Source organism: Staurois parvus, unplaced genomic scaffold, assembly GCF_062004578.1.
Source record: "Staurois parvus isolate SC_StPar_1 unplaced genomic scaffold, SC_StPar_1.0 ptg000316l, whole genome shotgun sequence".
In the NCBI taxonomy this organism is placed as follows: domain Eukaryota; kingdom Metazoa; phylum Chordata; class Amphibia; order Anura; family Ranidae; genus Staurois; species Staurois parvus.
Window position 1 is genome coordinate 914,834 of NW_028318112.1, and position 13,877 is coordinate 928,710.

The 13,877-nt window shown below is 38.0% G+C and overlaps 2 protein-coding genes across 11 annotated transcripts in view; one reads left to right on the forward strand and one right to left on the reverse strand.

Annotated features, from left to right (window-relative positions):
• Positions 1-13,877, forward strand: part of CHADL (chondroadherin like) — a 414,651-nt gene that overhangs the window by 248,035 nt on the left and 152,739 nt on the right. The window lies entirely within an intron of this gene.
• Positions 6,887-10,585, reverse strand: LOC149457507 (uncharacterized). The gene is given in 1 exon segment (XM_089683614.1): positions 6,887-10,585. A coding segment is annotated over 1 exon segment (2,709 nt). The 3' UTR covers positions 6,887-7,876.

Sequence of the window (13,877 nt, forward strand, 5' to 3'; positions counted from 1 at the left end):
GATCCCCAAAAGGTAGGAGCCATCACTAACTGGCCTGCCCCCACCGATAAGAAGGGTATCCAGAGATTTGTGGGCTTTGTCAATTTTTACAGGAGATTTATTATGAACTTTTCTACTATCATTGCTTCTATTACCCAATTAACTTGTGTACATACCCGATTCCAGTGGTCTCCAGAAGCTCAAGGGGCCTTGACAAGCTAAAGACTTTACCTCTGCTCCAGTACTACAGCACCCAAACCTGATGCTGCCCTTTGTCCTTGAGGTTGATGCTTCTGAAATTGCCACAGGAGCAATCCTTTCACAACGCCAGGGGCCAAAATCTCTCCTTCACCCAGTGGCTTTCTTCTCCCGGAAGATGTGTCAACCCGAGAAAAACTATGCCGTAGGGGACCGCGAATTACTGGCCATTAAATCAGCCTTGGATGAATGGCGCTACCTATTGGAAGGTGCTGCTCACCCAATCCATGATTTTTAGCGACCATAAGAACGTGGAATATCTTCGAACCGCAACACGGTTAAGACCACGACAATCTCGGTGGGCTTCTTTCTTCTCAAGGTTCAATTTCCATCTCCCGTATCGTCCAGGGTCTAAAAATGGGAAAGCAGATGCCCTGTCCTGTATGTTCCCAGTCACTCCTCAGACAGCTGCTTCTAGTACTCTCTTGTCCTCACACCACTTCCTACTCATTCAACCTGATCTAAAGGCAGCAATCAAGCAAGCCTCCCTTTCATATGCTGGATCTGAGAAGTCGTCATTAAGGAAACATGAGGATTTTCTATGGCATAACGACAAGATTTTCATTCCCCAAGAGGTAATGCCACAAATATTTAAGATATGTCATGACCACCTGCTTGCAGGTCATTTTGGGGTACAGAAAATAACCGAACTTGTTCAGAGATCCTTTTGGTGGCCCAACCTGAGACAAGACTGTAAAGATTGTTAACTCATGCGTAACTTGTCTATGCAATAAAGGCAACACCAGAGCCTGGGGCTTACTAAGACCCCTACCTGTTCCCGAACAACCTTGAAAGATGCTTTCCATGGACTTTATAGTGGACTTACCTCCCCCTGATGGATTCACCAAAGATTATGTAAAGGGAAATGTATTTGGATTTTCACTTTAGGATGTCTCACTTCAAAGGGATTAAACAAAGATTTGGAGGTTCATAATCTAGTACAGTAACCATATTTTGTACAGTCAGCAAATTATTGCCCAAGTAAAGGGTGTATCCTGGGTGTTTTGCTGTATTTTTGCAACTTTATTATTGTTTTTAGCTCTTAGTTCTTAGTTTGATGTTGGGAGACAAATGGAGACATACTCACCTAATATGGTCATAGATCTTATAAGCCAATTTGGGTGACATGTGCGTCTCTTAAATGTGGTCTAGTATCCACTCTTATTAATTTTTTTAAAGCACGGATTGGGAATAATGTATGTATGTATATATATATATATATATATGTGTATGTATGTATGTATGTATGTATGTATGTATATATATATATATATATATATATATATATATATTGTGGGAACTCGCTTCAAGTGGTAGAGCTTCTTCAAAGCACACAGCAACTCGCTTATTTTTTAAGGGCCTGTTTGCCCACTTTTATTTAAATGTCAGTTCAATAACATAAAGGTTTCCCACGCAGGGGTATCCACCATCACACGAATTCAAATGAACAGTATTCAGCCTCCTGGCTTGTACGCAGTTTTAAGTCTGCCTCCTGCAGACTCTTCCCAAAGTATGGCACTAGCACACAGCTAGTCTGGCTTCCACCTCTCCTAGGTGTAGCCCACCTGACTCCACGGCAGAGACCTCCCGTCTGCCTGGGTGGAGCCCTCCTAACTGCCGGGGTGGAGCCCAGAATCATGGCCTGGCTTCCCCTAAAAGGCCTGCACACACCTGTGCAATCAGCACGCTGGCTGCTCCCAAAATATGGGCCCAGGATTGGAGATTTCATCCCTCCCAAATCTCTAAGAAATCTCCAGGCTACAGGTCCCAAAACAGGCTTTACCAACCAAAGAGGAAACTGATAAACCAGTTTCCTCTGCATTAGGAGATCTGCCTGGAGCCCCTCAACCTCTATGGTTGAGAATCCTGGGTCTCCATCGTGCTTTCCACCGTGGCAGGATACCGCACTGCCACAATATATATGTATGTATACATATCAATCAATTCCTTGATATTTGTCATCAAATAGAAATAGTATTCTTTTAACTTTTATTATTGAATTATTTATGGGAAGTGTTCTGATGCAGGTACATTCTTTCACACATATCTATTCTACATTTGTGCACACATTTCTCATATCATTTGCTGCATAACAAATAATTTTTAATACAAAGTATTCAACTTCTTACTTGTCCATTTGGAATATTCTATGAATTTTTATGAAATCATTTTTTCTGTGAGTTTTGTATTATACCATTAAGCAAGTGGGGTATTGCAGGTGAGGTCTTGTATGTGTGTGTGTTTGTGTGTGTGTATATTTATGCATAATTCTTTTATGCATTTAATTTTTTTGTTACGTTCCATAGTACCTCATAGCAGCATCATTTATCCATTATACATCTATTACACTGCTTATTTTAAAATATTTACACATTGGCAAGCAGATCTATGGGTATCTGTGGCCATGACAATGATTGACTATGCATTATTTATTTCTCATTCTTTAATCATTTGCAAACATCTAGTCAATTGTCCATCGGACTGTTATTCCCATTTTGTCTTGGGGCCAGTGATATGACCGGTCTGGTTTGTTCCCTTGAACCATGCTGTCACGCTGAATGGCATCCACTATTGCAGTGCTCCGGTGTCCTCATTCGGGAGCCGCTTCTGGATGTATTTGATAACTCAGCCGTAAATGACGTTCACCCTGCGGGACCAGAAGTGACGTATACCGGTAACCAGAAGTAGCGTCTGGAAAGCAAAATTGAGCCTCACTTCCAGTTTTTGGCTGGTGTGCATTCTATAGCAATGTTGTCCATATTGGATTTCCTTTACAGTCAGGAACTGTGGCAGCTAGCTCTGCATCCAAGACTTTTTGTTTCCTGCAAATACATATGATGATCCGGTCTTACCATACCCCAATACTCCAAATTTGAATTGGTATGCACATATTTGTAAACATTTTTTATATTATCTTTCTTAAAGATATCTGGTGCTAGCAAGTAGGTATTTGTGTCATGTTGTCAATCACACAGGTTAAATGATATAAGATATACAGTATACATGTGGTGAGAGTATTGTCTAATATATAAATCTGAGGTCAGATTCATGGTTTTTACTCACCCGCAGATGGGAGATGACCTGATCCAGTCATTATCTAAATACAAGGCTATGCGATATCCATAAATTGCCTCTAAAGAAGAGGGGATCCACCCTTGAAAACAGGTCAGACTTTTGGAAGATTTTCTTGTGCTTGGGACTTGTCCGGGTGACCAATCCGCTGCAAGTACATTGTGGACTTTGATGTGTACAATATGTACATGTCCTGGAAGAGGATAATGCAAATATGAAACATTCCGTGTCTCAATTACAGATTCAGCAGGAAGACCTGGAAAAAAGGGAGCGCTGCAAGAATATTCGTGTTTGCGGCAACTTTGAAACGGTCCCTGACTCCCAACTTCAGCGTTACTTGCTGTCTCTGTTTACCACTCTAGCCCCCAAAGTCCCAGATGTCAATTTGCACATGGACCAGCCCATAGATCATTAGGCCCGGAACCTCCTAAGAGCACCAGACCCAGAGAAGTTATCATTCGTTTTTTACTACTTTGACAGCAAAGAAGCCTTGCTTTCTTCTACCCGCAACAAGTCATCCCTGGAATTTAAAGGAGACTGACTTTAGATTTTCAGTGATTTATCCTCCATCACTTTGGCAAAAAACGTGTCTTGAAGCCAGTTACCACTCATCTCCAGCAACACCGTATCGCTTACCGGTGGGGATTTCCTTTTAAGCTAGTTGTCTCCAAAGATAATGCCCAAGTCTTACTTCACAACCTGCATAAAGTGGACTCCTTCTTTAAATAGCTGGGACTCCATCCCCTTCCTCAAGAGGCCTTTCTGCAACCTCCTACTCCATCCAGGTCCTCTGCTACCCCATGCAAGATCTGGACACCCGCTAAGCCCAGGAAGAAGAGGTTTCCATGTACTCCCCAATGTCCCTGTCTTCCTGGTTTGGTGGGCCTGACTCTTTTACGTATCCGTTTTCCCGCCTTGTTAATTCTGCTTTTATGCCCTTGTGTGCCTTAGAAATGTTATATCGCCTCTCCCTAATTAGTATGTCCTGATTACAGCTGTTATTCGGATTGCTGAGATAGGCACCTGCTGTTTAGGGTTAGCTGCCATGTTACCCCCTTGGGCGTCTGGCTTTCAGTCCTGAGGACTCTGGATATCTCCAATATCCTGGGTACATATCTTTGATGATATCTTTGTTTCCAGCTGTAACCCCTACAGTCTCTGGTCTGTGTGATACGTTTGTTTGTACTAGGCCTGTTGCCATGCTAATCACCTGGTTCTCTATTTCTGTTGTTTTCTGTTTTGTCTCATCGATGATAATATTTTTGTATGCTCAGGCTGAACAGCTGCTATATCCATTACTGTCTCATGATGGCTTTAAGGCTGTCATATAATATAATGTCAAAGGACTTAATTCAGTCCAAAAATGGTGGATGGCTCTGAAGGAGTTCAGATACTCAGGAGCAGATATTTGATTTATTCAGGAAACCCATTTCAAACAGGATGGCTCTTTTCGCTTTGCCTCCCAAGAGCTTTCCACAATCCTATTACGCTTTTGTTCCCTCTGGGAAAGCTGGAGTAGCTATTTTGATCTGGAAAAACTGCTCCCTGAGGGTCTTCTCCTCTCGGGTTGACTTGGTCACTATGTCTTGTTGGAATGTATGTACGAGGGCTCTTCATTTTGTGCTTTTGAATTTGTATGCATCCAACTCTGGTCAGCCGTTATTTCTATCTCAAACTCCTAGATAAGTTATGTTCCCTATCTACTCCATGCATGATTGTTGGGGAGGACTTTAACCTTGTTATGTCCCCCCATAAGGATAGGCAGGTGCTCTTTGCCCCCACTCTGTCAAAGAGGCTATGCTCCTCCTCGGCAGCCTTCCGAAAACTGATGCGAGAGCATCGTCTCTTTGACGCCTAGTGGGTCAAACACCCTCTCCATAGGCAATTCACGTTTTATTCTACTCCACATCACATGTTCTCTCGACTGGATCATTTTTTTGTCACCGCCCCCCTGATCCCCTTTTTGGTTTCTTCGGAGATCAGCCCAATGACTTGGTCAGACCATGCCTCCTTGACACTAGATCTCCTTCTTCCTAACGCCTCCCCTAAGATCTGCCACTGGCACTTCAATGAGAGTTTTCTGCACTCGGAACAACTTCGGGAGGAGCTCTCTTGGTGTCTGGATGATTACTTTCACCATAATGTTGGCTCAGTATCTTCATCCTCAACCCTCTGGGAGGCTTATAAGGCCGTCTTCAGAGGCCTCTGTATTTCCATGGCCGCTCGTTTAAAGAAGGCCACTGTTTGTGCCAGACAAGGTTCCCGATCGGAGTGGTATTTTTCTAAAAGGCGTTTTGACCCTGTGGGGTCGCTTCATGGAGGTGAGGGGCCATTTCACATAGTGTTGGACTCCCGTTATCCAGCTCTGCATATACATACATTTAAAGGACTACAGAACACCTCCACCATTTAGGTGGTTTTTGGACTCTTTATTTAGTTTATTCTTCTGAGGTTAGATTTACTTTATTTATTTATGTGTATTTTTGGAGGTTTTTTGATCTACTAATTGTGTCACGGATTCACGTGTACGCCATTATTTATCCCCGCAATTGGGGTCACGTATCACTTCTTTTTTTTATAGGCGGTGCAGCCTATAATTTTTTTCTCACCTAATTGTGTCACGGGTTCACATGCTTATCCCCGATATTGGGGTCACATATCATTAGTATTTTTTTCTTCCCATATTTATAGGCGGTACAGCCTATATTCCTTTTTTTAACCATATACAGTTTATATTGGTGTCACTTAGTCACTATATTTCTCTTTATCCCCACTTGGGATCACTATTATATGATTCTTATTTTTTCTTTAGTTTACATCAGTTGGTTTGTGTTGATTTATATTCATTTATGGTAAATTTGTGGCTTTTCACTTATAATCACTTTATTATTTACCGATGGGCACTTTGAGTGTCTTTTTTTGTTAGTTTTCTGGATTATACGAGGTTGGCATCTATATATCAGTGGATATATCCTCACATCACTTGTCTGTTTGTGCTATTTAGCACAACAGTGGGGGAATTTAATATATCACCAATATTTTTAGTTTCTCTGATTTATATGGTTTATTATTTCATGTCTCTTTCTTCTTTCTGATTATATCAGTTTGGCACATATTATTTGTCACAATTTATTTGTGCAATTTAGCACAGAAGTGGGGAGTTTATTCCCATTATTATCTTTGGGTTCATTGGCAATTATTATTTCATGGTTTTATTAATTTTTTGATTTATAGTCACATATAAGTACATCTAGATATTTTTGGGGGGTTTTGGTGTCTATTTATTCATGTAGATTTCATTATATGCTATTTTTTCATATGTTCTTTCCGGTATGTTTTATGTATAAGCACAGCACCACATTATTATATTTTATTATTGTCCATTGTGGTATGTGGTAGGGTGTTAGCAGCTTTATTTAGAGTTTACATTCTGAATACAGGAGGATTATACAGCTCTACTCTGGCCTATGACCAACATTGAAATCACCTCTCACAAATATCTTGTTAAATATCGTGACACTTATATTATTTAAGTGTCTGTCTTAGGCGTTTGAGGTAAAGTGTTCTAGTGCCAGGCTGATTTAAAACAGTGTGACTTTTATTTAATTCACACTTGGCATCAACATAAAATGAATACAAAAGATAAAATAAAATACAGAGTATAATATAACAAAAGTTGTAGATTATGGAAAAAGAAATAAGCTTTGGAGAAATGTCTAATCTCTTGCCTGTTCTATGACAAGTGTTTCAGTCTTGGCAAGGAAGACAACAGGTGTATCAAGGCTTTGCAGGCCTTAAGAAAACAAAAATGCCAGCTGTATAATGTATTGATGTATGAGTGTGAGTGAGTGTATGTGTCTCTCTATCTCTAAGGCACATCTTATATATATTTTACCAGACCAACCCACTAAACAGTTATTTCCTAATTCAGTGTGAGCTAAATAAGTAAAACCCTTTTTTGTACTTCTTCTAAACTTATACTCTTAGTGTCCATATATGTAAACCTTCTAAACTTATACTCTTAGTGTGACTTTATCTTCAAACCTCTTAGACGACAGAAATACATGATACTGTTATATGATATACAATGGCTTCACATATCTTTAGAAAGGGACAATGTTCACATAAATGCATATAACCAACAATAATTGATACTAAACTTATCACACACTATTCCTAACTAATAAATTGATTATATGAAATAATTATCCAACTAACTATATTATAGATTAGACATGATTTTCTTTATAAAAGACATATCCTTTCTTTGCTTTACTGCATACCAATATTTTTTTTACATTCCGATTGCTATTCTTAAGAGAAGCTTATGACCTGCTGACCTCTTAGACATGAATATACCATGGTTCATCTTTAACACCTGTTTTCAAAGCCATCATACACACGCAAAGTTAAAAATGTACTAGCTCAATGACTTTGCTGTCATTTTGAAGGATATGAAAAGATACAGACGTCTGTTTTATGCTGAATTAATTTCTTACAATATTCCCCCTAAATATAATTTATTATATAATATTATATATACATTCATACTTCATTCATGGCCCAACTATACACGCTCTGAATCAGTTGTTCTAGATGCACTATTTTCTATAACCAGGTCAGTTAGGTCAGAGGTAACCTTCCTTCTAATAATACCTGACAGGATTTTTTCACCTTCTTTCATTTGTTTCTTAATCAATTTGTAAAATTGTTTCATTCTAATCATAATACAGATTTGAAATAAAATACATAAAATCATAATAATAAATATAATAATTAATGGGTGTAATAATATATTTCCAACAGCTGCTGTTACTGAAGTTTTTCCCCACATTGATACAGTATTTTTAAATTTTGACCACCATGAACGACCTGAAAATTCAGACCAATCATGTTCTATCTCTAGTAGATTTCCTTGTTCATGCTTAAATATTATTTCTGCTTTCTGAAGTTCTTCAGACAAAGCAATTAATAATCCCTTATCCTTTTGTATGATCTCTGCCCATTCCTTCCATGGAAACTCATCTACTTGAGATATATTATATTGTATAGGTAGAACACTCACATTTTTCATAAGTATATTAGTTAAATTTACTCTAATTCCATTTAAACTAATTCCTGTAAGATCTCCTTCTATACAATACAAGCCTCGACTCAGGATATCTGTATGTGTGCAGGATAGGAAGAAAGCTTTAACTGTTTCAGTGTCTGTCATGACTTGAAAACAGACTTTCCTCTTTCCTACAACAATGACTAGGTCAAATGAAGTTTTTACTTTTTCTATTCTTGCTGTACATAATGAATGATTATGAAAACAAGAGTGAAAAATACTTTTGTCCTGATTAGGCAAACATATTACTTTTGATTGAAAATGTAAACAAGAGGATAAATCTAATTGTTCTGGTTCAGATGTATTAGTATCCAAAGCAAAATCTACAAACTGTAATTGATAATATAACAACTGAGTATTACTAACTGGCAATCCTAAGACTGTAACTGGAACTAACATTTGTTCTTTCCCAGCAATGGGAATCATTGAGGTACCAAAGCATTCATGTTGATTACATCCTACCCATTTATATACCCATAAATCTGTATGATTTTTTGCAAATACATATTCATTAGGTAAACTTTGCAAAAGACTTAGAGGAGTTATTCCACTTTGGAATGCTTGTGCAATTATTTTAAAATTGGTAGAATACTCTGTCTGTATTTCTAGACATGTTCTGGCTATGTGGGAATGTTGTTCTCTGTCCATTAAATTCAAAGTAACATCTTGTAAGTGGACTACAGCTGGGCCTATAACCGTAGCTGTCTTCATTAACATATTTTCTAATATTTGATTTACATTTCTTTGAACTTTAATACTTTTACTATCCACTAAGCCCGCTGTTTCCAGATCAGACTTTAATGTATTAATATCCATACTATTGGTAATACTTCCAATATTACCAACTCCACCTAAAATTCCTTCTACGATACCTCGTTTATTCCTGTTGTTGTTTTTATTATTAGCTCCAAACCATTTATCCATACCCAATTCCATATTAATTAAGTATTCTTGACATTGAGGATACTTTGATGAAATTTTCCATTCAGAAACATTAAATTTCCAAAGTATAATCACAAAATGTCCTTCTCTTAAGAGATGTCTGGGTTGGAAATGATTAATTTGAAATGGACTAGAAGGAATAAATTTTTCATCAGTACACTTAATGTTCTTAGGAGATGAAATTATAACATTTGCAGTATCACATTTCATTGGATTATTTTCTAATGATATGCAACATTCATATATGCCTCTGTCATTAAGATTTGGACTACTGTGTTGATAAATAAAGTTATTGTTAGTCCAATCTACATTTCCAAGATTACTCTTACGAATTATATTAGTAGAGCTATGGAAAAGACTACCCAAAAATTCACCATTTCTTTTCCAAGTTAATAGGGAATTTTGAGGTAAATATATTTGTGTAGTACATATCAAATTTAAATCATCCTTTCCTTCAATAATTTTAACAGCTTGAGGAGATGCTTTTATATCTGGAATAATCAAGTCTACAATTGAAATAGTCACTCTCACTTTAACGTGAGCTGAACCTCTTGTTATTTGAAAATCCCATACTCTAATTACATCTCCTTCTTCATCTCCTGTAATCTTTAAGTGTTCAGGATCCATAAACTGTAAATAATATTGGGTCAAAAACCAAATATCTGTTTTGGATCCTCCTACAGAAGAAGAACCTACTCTATCTCCAGTTACATCGCCAGTCCAAATTGTAGACTCATTTCCTTTTAAAACTATGGACCAGAATCCCATCTCAGTTAAATTTCATTCATATGTACCAGTTTTATTATTATGTACATATGATCCTTGCATTTTTGTAAACTTTGTTTTAGATTCTATTCTAGCTTGTATTTCAATAGCGTTACTATGAAGAAAATAAAATTGCATACAACAAGTAGCTCCATGACCTATACAAGCAAGTCCATACAAGTCTACGGCTGTGTCAATGTCACTGTATCTTGGAAAATGTCTCTTGTTTCTGGATAAAGGCAATTCTCTTTTATGCAGGGTCTCAGACTTGTTCTTCTCTGCTGGGCTGGAAAAAGTCATATAAGTTTTTAGGAATAAAAATGTCATTAATGAGAAAAGGAGTCCTGTGATGACGAATTTTCTCCTTTTAATGTTCTTTCTTTCTTTCCAATTTTCTGATGTTGTCAATATTTCTATTTGGAGTTTGATGTTCCTCCATATTTGATTATCAGATGTCATTTCTGCAAAAGAAATGCAGTATCATTATCTTGGCATAAACAATTTGCATTGATCAGTGTGAACCCATATTTTTTGTTGTCTCCATGCATTTTTAACAGAATTGAGAGGTCTTTGGACTTGTATCATTACACCAAGTGTGTCCAAAATTTCAAAAGGACCTTCCCAATTACTTTGCCACGGCCCACTTTTTCTAAATGTTTTAATCATGACTTGTCCACCTTTCTCAAATTTTGAGGAGTGTGGAGGGATCATTTTCTGCATGTGAGTAGCTGCATGTGGCAAAATGGCGTTTAGATTGTCTTGCAACATCTGTAACCATTTGGTTTTCTCAATTGCTTCTTTCTGCGGAGTCGACAAAAAAAATGGTTCATGTGGAAAAACAAGCTGCATTTTTCTACCTGTCATCAGTTCAAATGGACTGTATTGTGTAGATGAAGATGTTGTACTTCTGATACTCATCAGAACAAAAGGCACGGCATCTACCCATGTATGTCCTTTGTCTATCAACATTTTAGCAATTCTGGATTTGATAGTCCTGTTCATTCTTTCCACAATACCTGCAGATTGCGGATGGTATGGAACATGAAATCTTTGCTGGATTCCCAAAATTTTACACATTGCCTGCATTACTTTACCTGTGAAATGAGTTCCATGATCTGAACTGATGTCAATTGGGATCCCCCAAGTTGGAAAAACATGATTTATTAACATTCTTGCAGTTGTTAGTGCATCGTCTGTGCGTACAGGTAAAATCTCAACCCATTTTGAGAAAACATCAACAATTATGAGAGCATATTTGAAACCATTTTTTCCTGTTGGTAATGGTCCTATATAGTCAAGTTGTAATGTGGACCATGAACCATTAGCTGGGGGAGTTCTTTGTAAAGGAGGTTTCTGTCCTTTTGGCCTGGGGTTCACTTGAGCACAAATAAGACAAGATTGAATTACATTGTCTGCAGTCTCATCCATGTTTTCCCAGAAAAATTTCTCTTTGAGAATCTCTAACAATCTCTGCTTACCTACATGGCCTAAACTTTCATGATTGTATTTTGTGAAGTCCACTTGTAAATGTTTTGGTATGACAGGACGCAGAACCCCGTTACAGTCATGAAACAAAATCTCGTTTTCAAAAACAAAGGAAGATTCTGTATCAACCTGAGAAGCAGAAAGGGATGGGTCCTTTTTCTGTTCTTCTGCAAATGAGGGGATCTGTGTGTCTGTTTTTCTGACTGTGTTTACTGAAACTACCTCAGATGGAGTCTCTGACTGTTCATTAACAGCTGCTTCTTTTGCTAATGTGTCAGCTATCATATTTCCTATGCTCAGTTCATCATTGTCTTTCCTATGCGCTGGTACTTTAACAATTGCATAGGCACAAGGGTTTATCCCTGCTAGTGCAAAAATTGACTCTAGTATCTCTCTGTGTGCTAAAGCTTTGAAGCATCTACAAAACCTCGTCTTTTCCAAACTGGAAGATAATCAGTAAGAGAACGCACAACATATGAACTGTCACTATAAATCACTAGTGGACCTTGATTCTCTTCTTTGTCTACAGTTAACACTGTCTCAATGGCTATCAGTTCTGCTTTTTGTGCTGAAAAGTGTCCTGGAAGTCTGTGTTGTATGGCATATCCTCTCTTTGGAAACCAGATTGCATAACCTGAAAAATACTCCCCTGAGACACAATAACGTGAACCATCCACAAACACAGGTTCATCAGTCTTCTCTGCTTCTCTGCGAAACAGAGGAGAGTGAGTGTCTTGGACTTCACGTGAACACTCATGTTCTGATCCATTATATTCCATCAATTGAGGGAGTACATATTTGGCATTATGTTCAACCTGGATCTGTTTGGGTGATAAAGCCAACAACCATTGTGAAAATCTTTGATTGGAAACACCTGGGATGTTTTTTTCAAGGAGAAATTTCAGGGTGGAATGGGGTGTTTGTAAGATAATTTTGTTGAATCCTACAATGTGCTCAGTTGCTTTTACTGCATAGTGAACTCCTACCAATTGTTTAACACATGTGTCAAAACCTTTCTCAACAGGTGTTAAAAGCCTAGAGAAATATGCTAGGATCCTCCAATTTCCTCCTTGTAGTTGAAGCAACACCGAAGAAATAGCAGTTTCAGATGTATGCACCTGCAAAGCAAACGGTGCTTGCTTTTCTACAGTAGTTAGGGCTGGTGCTGTCTGCAAATCTTTTTTCAAAGATTCAAAGGCCTTTTGCTGAACTTCTGTCCAAGGACCAAAACCATTTTCCTCATTATTCTTTAGAAGTTCATACAGAGGTTTTGCTTTATCAGCAAATGACTCAATGAACTTTCTAGAAAAATTCACTAATCCTAGAAATTGTCTTAGTGCTTTGAATGTTGTTGGTACAGGAAGTGCAGCAATAGCATTAACCCTTTCTTGCAAAGGTTGACGTTTACCCGGACTGATCTGAATGCCGAGAAACTTGACCTCGCGTTTCATGAGCTGAACCTTATGAGTATTCAGCTTGAGACCTGCATCTTACAGCAGATCAAACAATTCTGCCAAAAGGGTTAAATGTTCTTGCTCATTTTCTGTTGACAACAAGATATGATCCACATGTTGTAGGATACATTCTGGCCTAGAAAATTTAGATAGGACATCTGCTAAAGCTTGATGAAATATACTTGAGCTCAAATGTAGGCTTTTCACAAGACGTGTGAAGGTATACTGAGCATTTTCAAAGGAGAAGGCAAGTTTATATTGACAGCTTTTAGATAAAGAGATTGAGAAAAATCCATTTGCAATGTCAATCACAGAGAACACTTTTGCATCAATTCAGGACATCATATCTGGTGTATCTGCCACTATTGGAGCGCAGCTTGGGGTATATTTATTCAGCATTCTGAGATCTACCAGAAGCCTGAATGATTTAGGGTCATCACGTTTAGGTACTACCCATAATGGATTGTTTGTTACAGAATTTGTTTTTCTGATAATACCTTGTTGCAGAAGCTCCTGTATGACTATTGATACTGGTTCAATAGATTCTGGTGGCAATTTGTATTGCTTCTGTGGGGGCGGATCCTTGCCTTGCACGTCTACTTCTATGTCTTTAAATAGACCGGCCTCATTTTTGCCTTGGCTCCAAAGATTTTTGTATGATTTGACCAATTGTTCTAATTGTTGATTGTCACCACTATCTGGCCATGTATGGTCTACAGCAAGCACTTCTGTTAAACAGATGCTGCCGACCTCTCATCTGCTGGGTCAATTACCACAGGCTTACGATTAATGGAACCTTTCCATACAATGCC